Below are 14,687 nucleotides of genomic sequence, written 5' to 3' on the forward strand. Positions count from 1 at the left end.
GGACTACATTGATTGATTTGAAAATATCAAACCAAGCTTGCATTCTTGGCATGAACCCCACTTCATTGTAGTTTATTATTCTTTTTATATATTGTTGTATTTGATTCGCTAATATTTTGTTGATGATTTTGCATGTATGTTAAAAAAGATATATTTTGTGTCTGTGTTCTAGTTTTCTTTGTAGTTTTGTATTGTCTTTGTCTGGTTTTGGTATGAGTAATGCTAGTTGCATAAAAAGAGTTGGGAAATGTTCCCACCTTTTCTATTTTCTGGAAGATTTGTGTATAGTTGATGTTATTATTTCTTTAAACGTTTAGTGGAATTTGGCATTGTAACTACCTGGGACTGAAGATTACGAAAGAGAGACATGGGAAGTTTCTAAATACACTTGTGGGTTTATCTATTCCTTCAGTTCTGTCACTATTTCCCTAGGGTAACTTTTTCATGTATTTTAAAGTTTTGCTATTAGGTGCATGTGCATGTAGGATTGTCATGTCTTCTTTGTGAATTGAGCCTTGTATTATTACATGATGTACCTCTTTATCCCTGGTAATTTTATTTGTTCTAAAGTTTACTTTTTCTGATATTAATATATCTACTCAAACATTCTTTTGATTAATGTTTGCATAGTATATCTTTTCTTAATCCTTTTACCTTCCACTTACTACATTATATTTGAAGTGAATTTCTACACACACTGAAACCCCATTAGACAATTTAAAAGTGTTTTCTTTCAATTATATAGCTGGAAGAATGGCTCCCCAAAGACGTCCACACCCTAATTCCCAGAACCTGTGAATATGTTACCTTACATTAAAGGAACTTTGCACATGTGATTACGATTAGGGGCCTTCAGATGGTGAAATTATCCTAGATTATCCAAGTGGCCCCAATATCATCATATAAGTCCTTAAAAGCACAGGACCTTTCCAAACTGTAGTCTGAGAACCAGAGAGAATGCACTGTGAGAAGGACTTAGTCTGCTCTTGCTGACTTTGAAGACAGAAGAAAGGGGCAATGAACTAAGGTTGAAAAAGGCATGGAAATGGATTCTCACCTAGACCCTTCAGAAGGGAATGCAGCCTCATCAACATTTTGAGCTTAGCCTGATAAGACCAGTGTCAGATTTATGACCTACAGAACTGTAAATAAACTTAAATAAACTGTGTTATTTTAAGCCACTAAGTTTGTGGTAATTTGTTATAGTAGTAATAGAAAACCAATACAACCATCAAACATATTTTACAAAACTCAAGAGAAGAATAATCTGTTATGTTTACTCAGATATTTACCATTTCTGTCATTATTCCTTCATTTCTGATATGCTGGTTGTCTTTCTGTTATCATTTCCCTTCTGTTTGAAGAACTTCCTTTAGCAATTCTTTTAGAGCAAGCCTCCTGGCAACCAATTCTTTTAGATTTTATTCATATGAGAATGTTTTTCCTTCATCTTTATTCTTGAAGGATATTTTCACCAGATGTAGAATTCTGGGATGACAGAATTCTTTGAACACCTTAAAAAATGTTGTTCCCCTCCTTTTGGCCTCCATGATTTCTGATAAGTCTGCATTCATTGCAAAGTGTGGCTTCACTATAAGTAACATGTCATTTTTCTCTAGTTGCTTCCAGGAATTTTTTCTTTGTGGTAGTTTTCCTTTTTCTGTTGTTTTCAGCAGTTTGATTATGATTTGGCTGGTCATGGATTTCTTTGAGTTTATCCTGTTTGGGATTCACTGAGCTCCTTGAATCTGTAAGTTTATGTCTCTTGCCAAATTGAAAAAGTCTTAGGCCATTATTTCTTGAAATACGTTTTTTGGCACTGAACTTTTCCTCCTCTCCTGGGATTCTGATGACATTAAGGTTCTTTTGGTTTTGTCCCACAGGGTCCTGCTGATATAATTATTTAAAATAAACAAAACAAAAAACTTCTCTCTGTTGTTCAGATTGAATAATTTCAATTGATCTATCTTCAAGCCCACTGACTCTTTCCTCTGTCATCTCCATTCTGCTACTGAGCCCATTCTAATGAGGTTTTTTTTGAGGAAGATTAGCCCTGAGCTAACATCTGCTGCCAATCCTCCTCTTTTTGCTGAGGAGGACTGGCCCTGAGCTAACATCCGTGCCCATCTTCTTCCACTTTATCTGTGGGACACCTACCACAGCATGGCTTGCCAAGTGGTGCCATGTCTACACCTGGGATCCGAACCGGTGAACACTGGGCCACCAAAGTGGAACGTGTGAACTTAACTGCTGTGCCACTGGGCTGGCCCTAAAATGAGTTTTTAAATTTCAGTTATTATGTTTTCCAGTTCTAAAACTTCCACTTGGTTTTTTGTATATATTCTATTTATTTGCTGCTGCTTTCTGTCTTTTCATTTGTTTCAAGAGTGTTTGCCCTTATTTTTTGGAGCATTTTTATAATATCTTCTTTAATGTCTTTTCCGGATAATTCCAATGTCTGTGTCCTCTTGGCATTGGTGTCTGTTGATTTTATTTTTCTCATGTAAGTTGATGTTTCCCTGGCTTTTCAAATGCCAAATAATTTCAGATTATAACCTGAACATTTTAATGTTATATTCTGAGACTCTGAATTTTGTTAAGTACTATGGAGAATGACAATTATTTTTTTAAGCAGAAAATTGACCCTGTTGGATTTAGATTGCAAGTTTTGATTAGCTTCTTTTGGTGTGATTTCAAAGACTTTGTAGTGTATTCAGATTTATGCCATGTGTGTACCACCTAGAAGCAGTCTGTGACTTGGATGGTGGACTGTTTCTTAGAGTAGTCACTGTCAGTATGGTGGTACCTCAAACTTTGGTCTTCCTTCTCAGTTTGCCTGCTATTATTTAATTTTCAGAGGCTTTAGATACTCCATGCATTCTGTGCAGGTTTAATAGCATTCAGTGGGAATGACAGGATGATGTGTGCTTACTCCATTTTACCCAGAATTAGAATCTCATGTCATTATTTAATTTTTGAAAGCTTTTCACTCTTATTTGTTTAAATATTTCCTATAACACTGTCTATTGCCATTCTCTCTAGTCTCTTATTTGGTATCTCCAAAGTAGTTGCATGTTTGGATCTTTTAATTCTAACATTCATGTTTTGTTCATGTTGTACATCTTTTTTTTAATCATTCTTGCCATATTCTCAATAATATTCTCAGATCTCACTTTTTTGTTCCCAGAGTGTTTGTTCTCTAATTTTCAGCTCTATTTTATTGCTGCTTTTTATAGCAATGGGTTTTCAACATTGTCTTTAAATGTGCTTTTATTTACAGAAGTTCTGTTGGGTTTGCTTTGAAATCTGCCTGATCTTTTCTTACACAATTCTGTTTTTTCATTATTTTTTTCTATTCCTTAAAAAAACCCCACTCTGATTATTTAAACATTTAAACATACTTATTTTATACTTTTAATCAAATTTTTCTGATATTCTGATTTCATGAGATACTACTTCTCTTTTTCGGTGTCTCCTGTCTTTCACATATTTTATTTCATTGCAATTGATTATTATTATTTTATTGAGATTTTATCCTCATCAGAAATTTTCTTCTTATTTGTCAGAAGTTGTGGAAGGTCCTTTAAGAGAAGTTTTACATTTGCCTCTTCAGGAGATTCTGGGGATTTTATTCTAATTTTTGATTTTAGAATTCTGACACCTGTGGGGAATGTAATTTTGGACCATTTACCTGCAAGTGGCAAGGTTTGAGATTTGACATTTATTATAGATGACATTGTTTCCCACCTATGATCATGTGCAGCTGGCAAGCATTTCTGTCACTGCTTAGGCCAACGTGCAAAATTTTTAAAGTTTATTTTCATGGATAGTATAATCCTTCAAAGTTCTTTGTTTTTATCAGAGGGAGAAGTAATAACTTCATATCTTCTGGTTTTGGCTATAATTCATTGCTTCCAGTTCTTGTGTGGATGTTAAAATCCTACCCTTTGTCTTACAGTCCCTGTTGAGTCTGAAACCCTGTGTCCCACCCTCTTGCAATTGTTGCATCAGTTACTCCTTTCTCTGCCAATCTCCAGCTACCTCTTTTTTCCCACTACCGTTCTGGGGATTTTCTTTCTTTTTTTGTTTAAAGCTCATCTGTGTATAAAAAAAGTTCTTGAACATTTTATTTAGCTTTGAGATGCGTTAATGGTAGAAGGGGATCCTCTCAGGGTGAGTAGAGTCTACTATTTTGACTGAATTTTTCCTTATGTGGTTAGTACTTATATTAGTTTTCTATGGATGCTGAAACAAATTACCACAAATTTAGTGGATTAAAACAACACAGATTTGCTATCTTACAGTTCTGTGGTTCGAAAGTCTAAAATGGATCTCACTGGGCTAAAATCAGGGGCTTGGCAGGGTCCTGTTCCATTCTGGAGGATGTAGGGGAGAATTCTTTTTCTTGCCCCTTCACCTTCTCGAGGCTTCCTACATACCTTACCTCATAGCCTTTCTATATTTTTTCCATCTTCATGGGCATTTTAATCATTTTTGAAACTCATACGTTTTCAATACGGGAGTAGAATGCTGTTATTCAAAAATTTCCTCAAAATTTTAGTACTATGTTGAAAAATATTATATGCCATTGACCTTGAATATACTTTTGCCTGCTGAGAATTAGATCTCAAATGACCTCACTGTTATGGACCTGGCATGTATGGTGAAGGGTGGGTAGAGCCTGCCTAAGTATGGTCAACAATGAGGTGGCTCCTTTCACTCTTCTCTCTTGCCCAGGCTCCGTCTTCTTCTGCTTATTTTTCTCGCTTCTTCTCTCCGTCTATCTGTCTATCTGTCTGTCTGTCTGTCAGTCTGTCTGTCTGTCTATCTCTTCGCTTCGGCGTGGGCAGGCATGCTGGCTCTGCTGCCCTTGCCTCCTGCTGTGTGCTCGTCCTGGAGAACCAGAGCCCGGTTCTGGGCGTTGTGTTTGGCAGGGGGCGCGCGAGGTCCCGGAGCTGTCCAGCAGTTCTTGGCTAAGTTGTCCCCTGCTCTCTCGGAGCCAGAGAAGCTCGCCAGTGCCCCACCCCGGGCAGGGAACCTCTCTCCTAGGGCTCCCGGGGCTTCCCAGGCTCTCCACCAGGCTCTCTCTGTTTTGCCCAGCCCCACCTCGGGAGTTTAGCTTGCTTTGGCAGCCTTCCTCCGCATGTGTCCGAGAGGGAGTCCCCTCTCCAGTCTCCGGGGCTGCTCCGGAGCCCAGTGCACGACCGTACGCGGGCTTCCCTCCTTTGCCTAAAGGGTGGGCGAGCGCATCTCCCCCTAGCCTCGCTGTCTCCGTCTGGGTAGTCCTTTCTCTCTCCGTCCGTCTTTCAAGACACGCGCCCGAAATCGAGGGGTGAGAGCAAAGACCGCGCATCAACTTAGCACCTTGAATTTAGATCTTTCGATCCCGAAAGGCGGTTGGCGTTGCCTGGGTCAGCGAGGGAGGGAGGGAGGAGGGCGGAGGCTGCAGCTGCTCCAGGGTTCGCTAGACGGGGCTTGGAGACCGAGGAGCCCGCGGAGAGAGACGCGGAGCGCCGGCCTCGCCCTCGGCGGTCCCTCCCTTCTCCTCCCCTCCCCGCCTCCGCGGGCCCGCCCCTCCCTCTCCGGAGGAGCAGTCTCTCCTCCGCGCGTCTCCGGCTCTCTCCATTGTCTCTGCGTTGACAACAGGTTCGGGCGGCGGGGAAACCGGGCGGGTGCCGCCCCAGCCCCGGCTTTCTTGGGGCCGCCTCCCTGCCTCTGGGTGTGCGTGCCTTCCGCTGCTTTTCTTCGCCTCCGGAGCAAATTCCCCTCGGAGCAGCCCCGGGCGAGCCCGAGCCCGACCCCTCCCTCCGGGCCCCCGCCCAGCCGGCGCCGCCGCCTCGGATCTGCGTGTGGGAATGATGTGCGCATTGGAGGGTCTAAGTTCTTCACGTGCCTGGGGGGTCCTCCCTTTTTTTTCTTAGGCAACCAAATCCTACTAATCCTACTAATCAGTAAATCCGAGGCGGCGGCAAGAGAGACAAACGCTTTTTTCCCGCTTGATTCCAAGAACGTCTTCGATTTTTATTTTTAAAGAGGGAGACGATGGACTGAGCAGATCCACACCATGGAGGCTCGGGTCTTACTGAGAACATTCTGTTTGATCTTCGGTCTCGGAGCAGGTGAGTGGCCGCAGAGCTGGGGCGGGGAGGAAGGGATGGCCCCCACCTCGGGGCAGCCTGAGCTGGCTGGGGACGCCCGAAGTAGGTCTGGAGTGGGAAGCTTGGAGTAGGGGAAGGGTTTGGATTTGGATTTTGTCTGTGCTTGCCTAGTCTCGAGACGGCAGGGCGGGTCACACTTCTAGTCCAAGGTCTCAGGGCCTAGGGGGAACTTTGCAGCGAAAGGGGTTTAAAGTAGGGCACGGAAATGGGACTGGGTGCTCCGCTATTTAAAGCTTGGCTGCTGATCTCAGGTAAGGCTCTTGGCGGCGGCGGAGGGAGTCGCCGCTGTAGTCACTTGGCAATATTGTCTCCAAGATGCGGTTCTTTGCTGCCCGGGAGGAAGAGGCTTGTATTTTGATGGAGCTTTTTCTTTCTTTCCTACCCTCTCCCCAACTCCCACCAGTTTGGGGGCTTGGTGTGGACCCCTCCCTACAGATTGACGTCTTAACAGAGTTAGAACTTGGGGAGTCCACGACCGGAGTGCGCCAGGTCCCCGGGCTGCATAATGGGACGAAAGCCTTTCTCTTTCAAGGTATGAAGAGCGTGCTGAGACCCCAGTGCGGTTTCAGTCCGGATAATCCCGAAGGAGTTGGCCTCGCCACTCCTCCTAACTTCTGTATTGCCTCATGGATGACAGTTTCCGAGCTGATACTGGTGGAGGGGTCAGCGTGAGACACCCAGACCTTCCATCTCTTTTTTAAGCGGCTTGGTTTTTCTCCCCGCTCGTCCCCTCCTCCTTCTTACTTTGTGCTCTTGCCAGTTCTAATGGATAGTCCCTTAATTACTGAACAGAAACTCCGATGGCAGATGGTTGATTTTAGAGTCTGGGGAACAATGAATTATAACACAAACGCCTCATTTGGGTGAAATTGATTTAGGTAGGAAATAGGATAGCTTAATCTTAGTTAAAACACTGCTCTCTGAAAGTTTCTAGTACAGTGGTGCCCAGTTAGGAGGAATTTCTTTATGTAGGTAGCTTTCTGGAAAAATTAATAGCTCTCAGCAGTTTTCTCTACGGTATATCACAACACAATATATTTGAGACAAGATTCCTCATGGAAAGATCATGATTCTTTCTTCTTCATCAATGACAAGAGAAAAGAAATAATATTCTCTTAAAATTATTTTGAAAATATTTCAAATAAATGTTAATTCAAAAGTATACCTTGTATTGCCATTAATTGTATTCTTAAGATTTTAAAACTTTTTTGAAGTCAGTGGACGTTGGTTATGCACAAATGTCTACATTTTAAATTATACTTAAATATGTTGTGTAGTCAAGCAAATTCCAGTGCATCAAGCCTTCAGCTTTGATTTCCTAAAGCTTTTGGAGAAGGCTTGGTTTGTGGAAGATGCTGTGATATGAGCTTCTAAAAGGTAGCTGAACACATACAGAAAGACTAATTTCACATATGGTGAACTATAGATGAAGGCAAAAGAGAAATGGAGTTTGGTTTAACATATCTGCTGGACTGACTAAAGTGTCTCCTCCCCATCCCATTCAGATTTTTCTTGTGTGATTTTTGTGCCATGGCTTCAAAAGAAGTGCAACTCATAATTACTAAAGAGTTGGATATGCCAAATAGAGCCACTTCAGCAAATCTGCCACCAAGAAATAGGCATAAAATAAAACTTGAGTGTTTCTGTAATGGTGTTGTTGCCTGATATAGCCAGTATGTGTCACCATGGACAGTAACACGAAAGCTTACAGTGGGAAAAGGAGGAAATTGACATGTGTTGCATTTATTTAAAATAAGTTTACTGTTATGAGAAACTAAAATGTAATTTTCTAGTTATGGGGAACCCACTAAATGCTTTTACTGTGAAAAATATTTATAATAATATTTTATGTAGTTAAAGGTCTTTTTTGCTGGGTGGGGTGGGGGTGGGGCTAGGGTATTGAATCCTTTAAAAACAATGACCAGATCTAATGAAGGAAATAAGACTGGACGGTCAGAAGAATCACAGAGTGGAATAGAAGTGTCATTAGGGTTAGGCTTTTGTTTTTTTCTTTTTCTTTCTTTTTTTTTAATCTTTGATTTTCAATCCCTGTGAACTGGAAACAAAGTTATTTCAAGACTGCTAATTTGAATAACCGGAAAGCTTTCTGGAAGCTGAAGCTCCTACTAAACAAATGATGTCGAAGTACACTTAAAATTTTCAAAGGTCTTTTAAATTATATTAGTTCTTCTAAAGAGTGTCTGAGCATCACAAATAGAAACCTTCAGGACTGTGCATTTTATGTTCTGACGCTAACCCCTTAGACAATTTCTAGGAAGTAGTCTCAAGGGATCAATATCTTTTCCTGGTTAATTTTTTAAAGGAATGTTTAGTGTTCATTTTTATTTAAATTGCCAGTTCTTCAAGGTAGGCATCGTGTTACCAATACATGAGGCACATGAAATATGTTTTCTCTGAATTGTCCATTGTAACTAGATATCAGTGCACGTTGACGAATTGGTTGTTTTTGTTTCCTGGTTGGTACCAAGCACCCACATTTAGACAGAGTAAATGCCCAACCGATATAGTTTATGAGATTTGAAGATGTAAAATTTCATTTCCTGCCAAATTATGAACCTTATTTCATATAGCTAGTTAATCAGCAAAAGATTTACTGCCTGCTGTGTTCTCAGGAGGCATCTATTACTGATGTATTGATTTCTTTTATCCTAAGATTTAGATGCTGAAATTGACAATAGGTGGACCTTTGGGCCTGCATGATAGTTCCGCATTACTTTGGAAAGGTCTTTTCTTTGCTGTTAGAATGTGGAAACTATTGTTAAGAAGTCAGTTTTGACTCCCTCCCAGTGCCTCACTGGATTCAGTGGGTTTTAGAGAGACAAAAGCTTTCAGACTCTGAAGATTTTATGAATTCAATTTATAGTGAATTGAAGGTGCTGCTGATATTTTTGAGTGGTGTGTAAAATGTCCTAGCGGGGATGGTAACAAATTACCAAACCTGTGAAATGTTCTCAGATTTCATAGAAACCTATCAGATAAGTTATTTTGTACTATCAGATATGTTCTAAATAGATGGAAGAGATTTTGAACCATTATATTTCTCCTGCAGTCATATAACCATCTTCTTTTGTCTCTTAGCCTTAAGATAAAGAAATCTCAACACATAGTTTCCCACTGGTTTTTGCTCCTTTAATATTGCTTCTCCTTTTGCCTACTTCATTATTCTCTTTAGTGGTTTTTAAGATGCTTGCAATTTGTGCTTTTTGAAACTATGAATGATTTTTGTAAATTGTGCAATATTGATCTACTATTAATAATTATAATATTTTACTATATACGCAGAATAAAAAAATCGAAATATATTTCAAAGTCATACTGATTTTTATCATAACGGCAACCATAGCATCACTAAAATTGTTTTATTGTTGAAATTTTATTTATAGCTGCTTTGGAAATTGAGGTAAAAAAGTGCTATATTAGATCATCCCTTAATAAATGTGGCTTTTGATCTGTGCCAATTATAATAATTTTCAAAAGAAAAAAGTGTCCAGGCAACAGTTTGGAATCTATATCAAGATTTTCTAAGTATTTCTAGGTACAGTCTGACTCATAGCCACAAAAATACACTTACATCTTTAAAGAACACAGAATTGAATGCTGACGATAAAAAGACCTGTGAAAAGTGGTAAAGAGATCTGAAATCTGAAGGACTAGTGCAATTAGAAATAGAATTCTACTTACCTTGTTTAGAATCTAGGAAATATTTGTCAAGATAATGACATAATAATGTTCTTTCCTCTCTCTACATGAGAGACCAAGAATGAGAGTGTAGAGAAGCACAGTTCCAGGACTTTCGAGCAACGTTAGCATCACTTTTAGATCTTTGGTTTTAACAATTTGTCAGGCCAGGTTCCCAAAGTAGATAATTTCATCTGTTGGTTTAATAAAATTTCTTCTGAAGTGTTCATAGATTTTATAATGTCATTAATCCCCACAAGAGAAGTAGATAAAATCAAAGCATTTTTTTTCTGAGTTGGTAATTTGAAAATAAGTTCAGTAATTATTTTTAAACAACTTTAAGGTTTTAAAGGAAAAAAAATGTTCCCAATTCTACTCTTATGCCAGTATTTGAAAACAGGAGTGAACTTGGCCATTTGGTGGTGGGCCATTGACTTTAGGCAAAGGTGACTGCGTTAGGGAAAGTGAGGTGGCACTGAGTACTTGTTTTCAGTATGATGGTCAGTGAGCATCCTTGGACTTAGGGACAATGGTCATTAGTGACCCACGAGTATAGAATAACACAGTGACTAAGAGTTGGGCTTAGAACCCGGATAGACCCAAGTGGAATTCCCTGAGTTGTGTTACTGTGGTGAAGTCACTTAATTTCTCTGAGCTTCAGTGCCCTCAATTATAAAATTAATTGTTGTTCTGAGGATTAAAGGAGACATGTTCATTCCTTCAGATAAATTTTTGTTGTGTAATTACTGTTCTGCCAGGTGTTAGGCATATAACAAATGAATAAATTAGAACTTTACCTTCATAGTGCCTTAAAAATAGTCATTAAACAAACAATTACAGAGATAATTATTTGATCACCATTAAGATAAATGGTGTGAAGAAAAACTAAGGGTGTAACAGGAATCTGTATTCTAGTTGAGGGAGTCATAGGATCAGGGAAAGTGGCTTTGAGGAAGAGTTGTTTAAGCTAATAGCTGAAGAATAAATAAGGGTAGTCTGGAGGAGACGGGCTGCACGGCTTCAGAGGGGAAGGGTAACAAGACACAGGCAACAGCCTGAGCAAAGATCCTGAGCCTGGGGCAGGCAAGGTGCATTGAGACGATGGGAGAAATCCAGAGCAGTGGAGGCATAAGGATTGTGATAGGAAATGAAGCCAATGAACCACCAGGTTATGTGGTAGGCCATATAAATATAGAATAATTGAAAATTTGTCATTAGACAAAGATATATTGTGGTAGGCAGAATAATGGTCCATCAGAGATGTTCTTGTCCTAATCCTGGGAACCTGGGAATAACTTATGTTACATGTCAAGTGGGAATTAAGGTTGCAGTTGGAATTAAGGTTACTAATCAGCTAGCTGACCTTAAGATAAGGAAACTATCATGGATTATCTGGCTAGGCCCCATGTAATCATAAGGTCTTTTAAATCTGAAGGAGGAAGGTAGAAGAGTGAGTGTCAGAGTAATGCAGTAAGAGAATGGCTAGACCTGCCATTGCTGGCTTTGAAGATACAAGTGGGCCACAAGCCAGGGAATATGGGCAGTCTCTAGAAGCCGAAAAAGGCAAGAAAATGGATTTTCCTTTAGAACCTTCAGGAGGAACACAGCCCTGATGACACCTTGATTTTAGTCCAGTGAGATTAACTTTAGACTTCTTCTTCTTTTTTTTTTTTGGTGAAGAAGATTGTGGTTGAGCTAACATCTGTGCCAGTCTTCCTCTATTTTGAATGTGGGATGTCATTACAGCATGGCTTGTTGAGCGGTGTGTAGGTCCAGGCCTGGGATCCAAACTCGTGAACCCTGGGCCACCAAAGTGGAGTGTGTGAACTTAACCACTATGCCACTGGGCTGGCCCTCATTTTGGACTTCTGACCTCCAGAACTATGAGATAATAAATTTGCATTGATTTAGCCATTAAGTTTGTGGTAATTTGTTATAGCAGCGTTAGGAAACTAATATATATGTTAAATATTAGTATTTGTTTGTTTTGTAACTGAATTAAACTTTTTTTTGAGCCTGCCTTTAACTACACATGAGAGAGTGTTTGTGGGTTGGTTGGAATCTTGACTTGTCAGTTAAAGTTATCTTAGTCATTTGGGGCTTGAAATAGTTTCTTACATGTAGAGTCAGCGTCTTCATACTAAATGCTGAGTCTTCAAGGGATCCTCCCCATCATTTAACTATGAGCTAATTCTGAGAACAAATGGTAACATCAAGTCTTGGGCTTTTTGATTGTGTTCCTTTTTCAAAAATATACCCTTCCTCCTCCAAGAGGTTAGTCCAGAGGTAGCGGGGGAAAAATTAGAAAGCATGAAATTTTGGAAGTAGAATGGATAGTACTTAGCTTGGTGTTTGGCACCCAGTGAGTGTGGTAGTTAAAATTATGGATGGGGGCAAACGTAACTAGAAGTCTCCTATTGAAGGTGCCAGGACTCTTTGTGGGATGCCAGCTGGGTTTGATTTGGGAGGAGCTGGAGCTGTGTTGACAGGCTCCAGCGATGGATGACTTTGAAAGTCATGGCTGAGGGGCACCCAGGGTAACAGCTGAAGTGAGGGCCTGTGCCTTTCTTTGACTTTATTCCATCTTTCACTCGCTCATTGTCCTCATTCTGGTCCCATATACTGTTCTTGAAGACACCTATCCTCTTTCCCATTCTTGATATATGTCTATAATCCAGTACCTGCTAACTGATAACTTAGGTATTAGACGTTAAGGCCTTCTGGTGTGATATGTCTCCTGTTGATTTTACTTCAATTCAATTTAGCAAAGATTTATTGCACTGCTTCTATGTAGTCATGTGCTGCAGAACGACGTTTTGGTCAAAAATGGATTGCATATAGGACGGTGGTCCCGTAAGATTAATACCATGTAGCCTAGGTTTGTAGTAGGCTATACAATCTAGGTTTGTGTAAGTGCACTCTGTGATGTTCACATGATGATGAAATTGCCTAATGACGCATTTATCAGAACTTGTCCCTGTTATGTGATGCATGGCTGTATAAGGATGGGACACCCAGTGTAGCGGAGGAAGGAAGATGTCTATGTAAATTGTCACAGGAAGTGAAACAGGGACCAAAACTTCATTGTAAATAGTGAAAAAGAAAATTTGGAACTTTATCTTAAAGAATGAAGCTGGAAACTATGAAAATTATATGTCTTAGTCTATATATGACAAAAATGTTGGTAATCATTTAACTATGAGCTAATTATAGAGTAAAACTAAGTGTTGGGTTTTTTGTTTGTCTTTGCAACAATATCTGAGGACTCTTTGTTAACCCTTTAATGTGAAATCATTCTGTTTTGAGGTATCTATTATCATGTTGGTCAAATTTTTATTTTTAAAATTTATCTACCTGTGTCAGATCATCATAAATTCATGCCTTTGTGTGTCATTTGACCACTTCCCTTACATCGTTTTTGCTGACTTCATGAAAATTTTCATCTTTTGCTGGGTTTCAGTTTAGAATTAACATTGAACAGATGGATGCCAATCTTACGGGGAAACTTGTTTTATAAGCAAACAGTTTTTAGTGGCTCTTTTTGTTATAGTGACTTTCGCTTCACTGTATAAATTCGTATTCATTGAAACTCGGGTATTGTCCACTGTAATTAAAAAGAATTAGAGAGAGAGCTGATGGGAAGAAAAACGGAGTGTGGGTCCCTTTCCCATTTGGCCAGCTGCCAGGAACTGGGCGCTTGGACAAGTATTCTCTGAGTTGTTCTTGATGGCACCCTGCTGGCAGTCTTCGTCTGGGGAAAGGCTGGGAACCTAGGCAACCTATGTGTCTCTCCCTACAAAAGGAAGATTTAGAATGAGGACAACAAACCGCTGCTCTGAAAGGTCACACTCTCCTGGTCTAGACAAAGAGAAGAAATGAGGGAGGTAATTCTAAGTTCATATTAATATAGTAGCAGTTAGGAGCATAGACTCCAGAGCAAGACATCTTAGGCTCAAATCTTGGCCCCTTTGTTGACTAGCTGTGTGAACTTGTTCTTGTTACCTAACTTTTCTCTGCTTTAGTTGAGATAATAACAGTACTATTTCTTAGGGTTGATGTGTAGATTAAATGAATAGAACTGCCTAACATTTATTAAACATTCAAGACATGCTAAATATTATTTCTGTTCTGGAATTAGCTTAGCAGCAGGTCACGCTCCTTTAAATATTTTTAGGGGTTCCCAGGTAGAAATGCTGGGTTTTGTGGAGGAGCTAAGGTAAGGTGACTTTTCACGTGATGAGGGGAGGGCAGTGGGGGAGAAACTAGCCCTGAGGCATCTTCTGTTCTGGTTTTTCTGTTTCCATTTTATTGGGGAGAAGAGGAGATGCGGATTTGGGTAGAGATGGATGAGAATGAATGCCCAATTCAGAGAGGAAGGAGTGTAACCTGCCCTTGTCCCACTGTTCCAGAAGTGGGAGGAGCATAGAGAAAACTGATAAAAGATTCACAGTGCTCCTCTGTAGTCACCCCAACACGTTACTTTTCAAACATATTAAAAGTTTAGCGTAGGTTTTGAGTTATATGTTGCGGGGAGAACTGTTAGATGTCCTGAGAAACAAACACCACAATAGTTTTCCTTGGCTCTGTCTGGGTAATCTTGAATTCCTTGGCAAGGTACCAGTTAGGTCTTTTGATGGGAGCTGGCGGAGGGAGGATAAAGTTTCAGGGAACCTTGAGTGATGGTTTAAGGGCTGGTGGAATGTTGATAGAACTCTTGGGATGGTCCTGCGGACCCTTAGTGAATTGGAGTCACTTTCCTTGCATTTCCCGCTGCTTGTTTGGCTTGTTCTCTTGAATATCTTGCTGGCATTATTGTTTATTTCTGTAGTC

General features: G+C 40.1%; 1 protein-coding gene across 1 annotated transcript in view; it reads left to right on the plus strand.

Moving 5' to 3' along the window:
- The first annotated feature begins 5,580 nt into the window (after positions 1-5,580).
- The window catches only part of NELL2 (neural EGFL like 2), a 303,898-nt gene continuing 294,791 nt past the window's right edge, over positions 5,581-14,687 (plus strand). The window contains exons 1-3 of the mRNA XM_046642268.1: positions 5,581-5,646; positions 6,034-6,119; positions 6,562-6,690. Of these exons, the coding sequence (XP_046498224.1) occupies positions 6,065-6,119; positions 6,562-6,690 (184 nt within the window). The 5' untranslated portion in view covers positions 5,581-5,646; positions 6,034-6,064. The remainder of the gene's footprint in view (positions 5,647-6,033; positions 6,120-6,561; positions 6,691-14,687) is intronic.

The sequence above is a fragment of the Equus quagga genome, chromosome 1 (genome assembly GCF_021613505.1).
Source record: "Equus quagga isolate Etosha38 chromosome 1, UCLA_HA_Equagga_1.0, whole genome shotgun sequence".
NCBI lineage: Eukaryota > Metazoa > Chordata > Mammalia > Perissodactyla > Equidae > Equus > Equus quagga.